Source organism: Mastomys coucha, unplaced genomic scaffold (assembly GCF_008632895.1).
Source record: "Mastomys coucha isolate ucsf_1 unplaced genomic scaffold, UCSF_Mcou_1 pScaffold5, whole genome shotgun sequence".
In the NCBI taxonomy this organism is placed as follows: Eukaryota; Metazoa; Chordata; class Mammalia; order Rodentia; family Muridae; genus Mastomys; species Mastomys coucha.
This window is the reverse complement of record NW_022196911.1, coordinates 102,446,453-102,454,919: the sequence shown is the minus strand read 5'-3', so window position 1 is coordinate 102,454,919 and position 8,467 is coordinate 102,446,453. Positions and strand designations below refer to the sequence as shown.

At 46.1% G+C, this 8,467-nt stretch overlaps 1 protein-coding gene and 1 pseudogene across 1 annotated transcript in view; one reads left to right on the top strand and one right to left on the bottom strand.

The window, feature by feature from the left end:
• The window catches only part of LOC116076745 (intercellular adhesion molecule 5), a 14,271-nt gene extending 6,227 nt beyond the window's left edge, over window positions 1-8,044 (bottom strand). Inside the window, exons 1-2 of the mRNA XM_031350630.1 lie at window positions 7,857-8,044; window positions 2,030-2,105 (exon numbers count right to left, since the gene is read on the bottom strand). Coding sequence (XP_031206490.1) covers window positions 2,030-2,084 — 55 coding nt within the window. The 5' untranslated portion in view covers window positions 2,085-2,105; window positions 7,857-8,044. The remainder of the gene's footprint in view (window positions 1-2,029; window positions 2,106-7,856) is intronic.
• Window positions 2,774-5,254, top strand: LOC116078756 (annotated as a pseudogene).
• Window positions 8,045-8,467: the final 423 nt, after the last annotated feature.

Here is an 8,467-nt window from a genome sequence, read left to right as displayed (position 1 = left end):
GGAGGAGGAGGAGGAGGAGGAGGAGGAAGAAGAGGAGGAAGAAAGCTCATTCTGTGAGTGTGCTCTGGGATGGGGAAGAGGGAACCTGACAAGAATTACAAAGGGCAAGGATGTTGAGAGTTAGCCCTTGTGCCACCAGGGCAGAATCCTGATCTCACCCTCACTCCTACCCTCCTGTCCTGTTCTAGATCCTGCCACAGACTCTAAGGCGTTTCAAAACGTCACACCCTGGAGAGCATTCTCTTTGTAAGCTTCTAGAGGTCTTCGTAGCTGTCTGGGACCAGGCACTAAAGACCCTAGCAGGGGTCTTCATTCTTACACTCCAAAGCAGTGTTTCTCTCAAGTGATAGTTAAGGGCTACCTTCTTCAGAGTCACCGGAGATGGCTGTAAAACTGCAGACTCCAGCTCCACCTCAGACAGAGTGACTACCAGCCAGTGAACACCTGGAAATATGCTCGAGAACAAAACAAGCCTCTTGGGAACCCTTCTCTACACAGGACCCTGGGAACGAAAGACCTCAAGGTAGCTCCCCCACTCACGTATATCACATACATCTCACGTATATCACAGAATTTTCTCCCTCTTCGCTGAGATTGCTCCCTTTTGCTTTGTGATGCTGGTAAAATGAATTTGTTTCACTATTTGCAAGTTTAGCCTATATTATGGTTTGTATCTCAAGCGTCCTCAGGAGCCCATGTGCTAAAAGCTCGTTGCCCGCTGTGGCTCTGTTAGGAGGTGGTAGGCTCTTTAGAAGGCAGGGCCAGTGAAAGGGGGCCCTGCATGTCTCTCTTTGCACCAAGTGCATATGGAAATCAGAAGACGTTGGATCCCCTGGGACAGAAGTATGGGATGACTGAATGGCCATGCGGGCCCTAAGAACCAAGTCTAGGTCCTCTGCAAGAACAACCATACTCATAATAGCTGAACCGTCTCTGCAGCCCCAAGACAAACATTTTTGAGAAAATGAAAAGGGAGCTGGGGGTGTAGCTTATCTGGTCCATTGCTTGCTTAACATGCACAAGGTCTTAGATTCAATCTCCTGTACTGTATGAAACTGTCAGGGTGGTTGTGGTGTATGCCTTTAGTCCCAGGAGGCAGAGGGAGGTGGATCTCCATGGATTAGAGACCAAAACAAAACCCCAAGGGTTTTTGAAAATTGTATCGTTAGTGTATGTATATGCATGTATGCACACATATATTTAAATCACTTATCATTATGTATGTATGAAAGAGGGAGACAGACACACAGAGACAGAGAAGAGGAAGAAACAGGCAGTGTGGGGCAGCAGAGACCCAGGCAGAGAAGATACACTCATTCCCTTTGGAGAATTCTGGAGCTCTGACACTCTATTAATCTGGGTTACATTAATAATTGGATGTAAGGATTCTGTGCCCTAAGTGTCCCTCCCAAGGGTCCAGATGAAGGGTGTCAGTCTGCTCCAGATGTCCCCCGTCTTAATTCCTTTCTCTGTTGCCATGATAAAGTGATTGACAATAGCAATGTAGGGAGAGGTTTTAACTTCGGCTCACAGATCAGGAAAACATTTCTTCTCATCGCAGGAGGGAAGTGGAGGCAGGAGGCGCCTGAGGAACTCAGCTCACGCATCTCCGATTAGGAACACACATGTGTGAACTCAGCTCACTTTCTTCTTCAGTCCTGGCTATATTGGAACACGCTCTGCAGACCAGGCCAGCCTCAAACTCACAGAGATCCGCCTGCCTCTGTCTCCCAAGTGCTGGGATTTAAGTGTGTGCCGCCACCACCACCAGGGCATTTTCTCCTTTTTATTCAGTGCAGGCTCCCAGCCTACAGAATGCTGCCACTCACAGTGGGTGGGTCTTCCCACTCCAATGAAACAAATCAAAATAATCTCCCACAGGCATGCCCAGAGGTCCGTCTCTTAGGAGATATTCTAGCTCCAATCAAGTTGACAGTTGAGATTAACCATCACCCCATTCCCTTCTGCGTGATCACCCATGTGTGTCCTGGCACATAGTGACTAAAGAAACTTCTCTAGATACTCTCACCTGGACAAGAGATCAAGGCCAGCAGTGTCCAGATACCCAACAGAAGCATTTTCATTCTTGGGAAAAAGTCCAAAAGCTGGGGAAAGAGGAAAGAAAGAAGTGCTGGAGAGATACTGTTTCATTACATTTCCATGATAACTTCTGTGTATGAGTGATTTCCCTGTGAATGTGCCCATGTACCACATGTGTTCCTGGTGCCTGTGGGGATGCAGCTCTGGATCTCCTGAGACTGAAGATGGTGAACAATCATGGAGGTTCTGGGAATCCAACTCCAGCCCTCTGCAAGAGCTACCAGTGCTCTTAACCTCTGAGCCAACTCTCAGTCTGGAGAACATTTTTATAAATAAAAATGTGTAAAAGGAAGTGATTTGCTGTAGTTACAGCCTACAGTCAAGCTCCTGAGGTGGAAGCAGGAGGATCAGGAGTTCAAAGTCATACTCTTTTACTGGAGAGCTGGAGGACACATTCATATATATATTCATATATTTATGTTCACACATATTGTGTGTGTGTGTGTGTGTGTGTGTATGAAACCAGAAACCTTACTATAGCAAGTGTGGTGCATTGAAAGAATTTCCTGCATCCAACTGATTAAGTTTGGTCCTTGCTCAAGGATAGGGAAGACATAGGGGGATGGGAATGTTTGATTACCATTTCCTAGGTGACTGTATTGTATCTGTCCTTTTACTAGTCTGTCTTGCCTATTAAACTGAGTCCAAAAAAAAAGTGTGTGAGGGGGGAACCATGAACCATGGTGACTGGGGAGATGAAATCTGGCAGTGTTTAGTTGGCCATGTTCAGTACAAAGTGACCCTGAGCCCAGCGAGCACACTCACTGGAAGCTTGCTCTCCGATGGAAGGGAAAAATGTTTCCACCTGGCCTCTTCAGAACCTGTGAAACATCTCTCAAGACCACTGTCTCTCCCTGGTTCAGCACCACATCCAACAAACAAATGGTTCCCTCAGCTTCTGTTGAAGGTTCCCCTTCAGTTCCTCCCACTGTCTCTCCCTGGTTCACCACCACATCCAACAAACAAATGGTTCCCTCAGCTTCTGTTTCCCAGTCCATGCTTAACTCACCCATCCCTGTTCTGTATCCTTTCATTCAAACAAAACAGAAGCCCCATCTTCTTCTAGAAGTTTCCCCTATTCCCGTTTCCTCCCCAATTCATCTGTTTGCTTCTCCAACGAAACAAAACTGAGGCCTCAGGTATGCTAGACAAACAAGTGCTCTACTCTGGGCCACATCTCCAGCCTGAAAGGAGCGTTCTTGCTTTGCTTTGATTTGGGGATTGTTTGTTTGTTTTATTTTGGTCTTTTTTTTTTTTTTTTTTTTTTTTTTTTTTTTTTTTTTTTGGTTTTTTGAGACAGGGTTTCTCTGTGTAGCCCTGGCTGTCCTGGAACTCACTCTGTAGACCAGGCTGGCCTGGAACTCAGAAATCCACCTGCCTCTGCCTCCCAAGTGCTGGGATTGGGCGTGCACCACCACGCCCGACTCTATTTTGGTCTTTTTTGCACATATATAACAGGCATATCAAAAGTAATACTTCCAGCCGGACAGTGGTGGCCACTGAATGTTACACGCCACCAAGTGAATGTTACTCTTCCAAATTAACCACTTTAAGTGCCAGCACACTTTAGTGCTAGCACTTGGGAGGCAGAGGCAGAGACAGATGCAGGTGGATCTTTATGAACTCAAGGTCAGCCTTACAGACTGAGTTCTGGGCCAGCCAAGGCTACAGAGAACCTGTCTGTCTAAACAAACAAACAAACAAACAAAATAAACCAACCAACCACACTTTGGGACGCCATAACTTATTTCAAATATGATATACCATTATTCAAAAGTCTGTTGGAAGTGATTTACAACTGGCTTCTAAGTTACACAGGAAAAATCAGTTTCTTTATTAAATACTCCTTGTGTGTGTGTGTGTGTGTGTGTGCAAAAAAAAGAAAACACTTTTAATCTCAGCACTCAGAAGGCAGAGGTAGGTGGCTCTCTCAGAGTTCGAGGCCAGCCTGCTCTAGACAGTGAGTTTCTAGGACAGCCTTGCTACACAGAGACACCCTGTGTCAAAGAAGAAGGAGGAGGAGGAGGAGAAAGAGTTTCCTTGAAGTTTAGTGGGAAAGCCAAATGTAAAAAGATAGCTTTGGGGCCAGGCAGTGGTGGCGCTCGCCTTTAATCCCAGCACTTGGGAGGCAGAGACAGGTGGATTTCTGAGTTCAAGGCCAGCCTGGTCTACAGAGTGAGTTCCAGGACAGCCAGGGCTACACAGAGAAACTCTGTCTCGAAAAACAAAATCAAAAAACTAAAACAAAACAAAACAAAAGACATCTTTGGGGCTGGCGAGATGGCTCAGCAGGTAAGAGCACTGACTGCCCTTCTGAAGGTCCTGAGTTCAAATCCCAGAAACCACATGGTGGCTCACAACCATCCGTAATGAGATCTGACACCCTCTTCTGGTGTGTCTGAGGACAGATACAATGTACTTACATATAATAATAAATAAATCTTTGGGCCGGAGCGAGCAGGGACTGAGCCAGTGGGGCTGACTGGAGCGAGTGGGGTTATTCCCAACAACCACATGAAGGCTCACAACCATCTGTACAGCTATAGTGTACTCGTAATACATAAAATGAATTAATAAATAAATCTTTAAAATTAAGAAAAAGGGGAAAGCAGCAGCAGCAGGTCCAAGCTGGCTGCCAGCAGGAGGCTGACGAAGGAGCTTGAAGAGATCCGCAAATGTGGAAGGGAAAACCTCCGTAACACCCAGGTTGATGAAGCTAATTTATTGACTTGGCAAGGGCTTATTGTTCCTGACAACCCTCCATATGATAAGGGAGCCTTCAGAATTGAAATCAACTTTCAGCAGAGTATCTTATCTATTCAAACCACCCAAGATCACACTTAAAGATCTACCACCCTAACATCGATGAGAAGGGGCAGGCCTGTCTGTCAGTAATTAGTGCTGAAAACTGGAAGCCAGCCACCAGGACTGACCAAGTAATCCAGGCCCTCATAGCACTGGTGAATGACCCCCAGCCTGAGCACCCACTCCGGGCTGACCTAGCTGAAGAATACTCTAAGGACCGTAAAAAATTCTGTAAGAATGCTGAAGAGTTTACAAAGAAATACGGGGAAAAGCGACCTGTGCACTAAAATCTGCCATGAGTGATTCCAGCAAGTTTGAGCAGAGACCCCGAGCAGTGCATTCAGACACCCCGCAAAGCAGGACTGTGGAAATTGACACGGGCCACCAAGTGGTGTCCGTTTGTGGCAGTTAAGTTTCTACAGTTTTCTTAACCAAAAGTGTTCTAGGTAACCTGTAAAGAAGGATTAAAAAAATTCAGATGTTCTAATAAATAAATAAATAAATAAACAAATAAAAATTTTAAAAAAGATATCTTTGCTAAATGCTGTAATAAAAGGTTAGACCTAAGGATATACCTGTTGCAGAGCGCTTGTCTACTACGTATTGCACTCAAACTGTGGCATGGCAGGTAGTAGATGTTCTAAATATTTTGTAACCTTTCCATAAGATGTAGAAAATATTGGTGGGGGATACGGAGGACCTGAGTTCAAATAAAAATCTGGACGTAGCCATGCAAGCCTGTAAGTCCAGTCCTAAGAAGGACCAAGACAGGACTGCTGGGGCTTGCTGGTCAGCAGCCCAAGTTGAGTGAGAGACACTGGCTCAAAGGACAGATACACTGCAAACTGGCTGGTTGTCCCTGTAGTTGCTACTAGTGAATATCTGTGTTCCTAAGTAGGAACAAGAAAACAGGGGAAAGTGAAGGTTCTTTTTAGTCATCACCCCACCACCCCTCACCCCTCATCTCCACACCCGTGTTCCTTCTTTCTTTCTTTCTTTCTTTCTTTCTTTCTTTCTTTCTTCCTTTCTTTTCTCTTCTCTTTAGAGACAGGATCTTGCTCTATAGGCAAGGCCAATCTGTATTTATCCTAGGCTGACCTTGAACTCACAGTCCTTCTGACTCCATTTTCCCAATGCTGGATTAAAGGCTTGTGGCACCACCACACCAGGTTCCCAGACACTCTGTGCACTATGCCCTCCTCCCATCTGCCTGTCACATCCACCACACTAATCCTTCATCATTGCTGTCAGCACACATACGAACTGATTCTGGAACATGAGATGTGATGATCCACATTTTGTTGAGAAAGAAAGCAACATCTTTAAGACAAACTATTTTTGAATCCGTTTAAATTCCTTGGGTTTATTCTGTAAAATACTCCCAACCTAGAGAACTTAAACTGTTTTTTTCTTTGGCTTTGTTGTTTTGAGACAAAGTCTAATGTGGCCCAGGCTGGCTGGTCTTGAACTTGGTTTGTGACTATGGATGACTTTGAACTCCTGATCCTCTTACCTCTCCCTAATGCTGGTACTACAGGAGTGTAACACCAGGTCCAGCTAGGATTAAACTATTAGAAAGTTTAGGCCCATGCTCCAGGTCCTTGGGAGACTGGCTGTGGGATAGGACCTAACCCAGATGTGTGATGTACAGCTTCAGCCACATCATGTGCTCTGGACGTTGGGTTCTCGAAGACCATTCCCATTCATGAACCCATGTTCTTGACGTTTCTCCTAAGCAGGAGCCACACTCCCCCCTTTGCCTCCTCTGTGCCTGGGAGTCACCTCTTCCTGTCCTTGCTCTCTGCCCATCTCTTGTGAGGTCTACCTACTCTGACTGCTCTCTGTTCAGCCCTGAGTATCCACAACATCAGTCCACGAGAATGGTGTCCCTTCCCATCCTACACATCACCTCTAACACATTTATGGTGGCCACACCTTGTACGTGTTACCAAGGAGAGAACCTAAATAACACCTCTTCCCCCATAATTTCAGTTGTTCTCAGTTAATTTAAAAACCACTCGTTGTGAAGGTCACACAGTGTAGCAATGCAGTGTTGGTCTCCCAGTTATAGATTGCAACTGACCAATGAGTTGAGAATGGTTGCCTAGGTTACTTTTTTTTTTTTTTTTTTAACCTCCTGAAGACTGTTTCTATTGAAAACACTCTTCACTCCAGCCTTGGATGGATGATTGGAAAGAATAAAGAGGCCAGCCTCTAGCTTCAGACATCGAGTTGCACGCAGATATACGGGACCATTTGAAAAAACACTTTGGTCCAAAAGGATAATACAGGGTTAAGTTGACCTAGAGCCCACCCTCCTTTAAAGTCACCTATAGCAGCGGGGACAACAATCATCAGACCATGAAATTAGCAAAACGGGGGCAGCATGGCCTAACCCTGAGTCCTGGAAGGTCCAGATTTTGTCACAGAAAACATGACCACCCCTATCAGTCAGCTCTGAATTGAGAAGCATCTTTGGCCACTGAATAAAGATCTCTCTTGACAATCAATGGCTTGTGGCGGTGGTAGTGGGGGTGGTATGCCAGGAACATTTTCCCAAGTTTCCTAGGCTGTGTCTCTCTTCCCTGGACTATAAAGGAAGGGCCCCTTGTTTTATCCACTGATGGATTCCTACAGACTGGAACGGTTATAGCAATTACCAACTTTGGTGGAACCAAAGAATATATAAACTAATATTTGTGGTAGCGAACACTTGAATGGGGAACAAAAGGCCAGCGGCTTGCTGGTAGGGAAGGTCCCTTTAGCTGGGAAAGTGGCGTGCACACAGCTGAGTCTGAAGGCATTTAAAGGCAGTATTTAAATGAAAATAGATGGGAAGCAAATACTTCCCGGCACGTTGGTGAACTCCCCTAGCAGCGGATCCTCTCTTGGATTTCACAAGTACAAACCGACAAAAACCCAAGCAAACCAAACAGGACCCAAATCCTCACTGAGTCGGAGCGGTCGGTCGTCTTGTTCCTCTTGCCTCACTGAGGCCTCCTCCTCGATGCTTGGGGACCTCAGCCTGAACAGCGACGTCGCCAAAGAACTCTAAACCGCCACGTGCTCCAACCGTTGAGTCTGCGCGCCTGCAAGGGGCGCTGTGCGCCGGTGCTGCACCAAGAAGTCCCCTGATCTGCCCAGAAACTCGTGACGCTCTTAACAGGATTGACTGAGAGGAGAAGCGTGAACAAATAGCTTAAAAAGACAGGTGCGGTGGAAGCAGAGTAGGGAAGCTCTATCTCCTGCTTCGAAGGAAGTGAGGACTTGACTTCAGACAATCGCTACTGAGCGAGGCTTGGTGGTGCAGCAGACCCATAACTCTTTACTTATGGGGGCTGGTGGCAAGAGAAATACAAGCGCAAGGTCATGCCTTGGTACATGGGCTGTTGGTAGAAAATAAGCTAGGTGGGGACAGATAGTAAAGTCAACCATGCTGCCCTTAGACGGGCAATTTTCCATAAATTCCCGGTTTTTAGATTATGTAGACCAGTGGGGCCCTTTACCGGAAATCGCGCGACCATGTGATACTTACAGCAAAGCAGGGCTGCTTGCCAAGTCG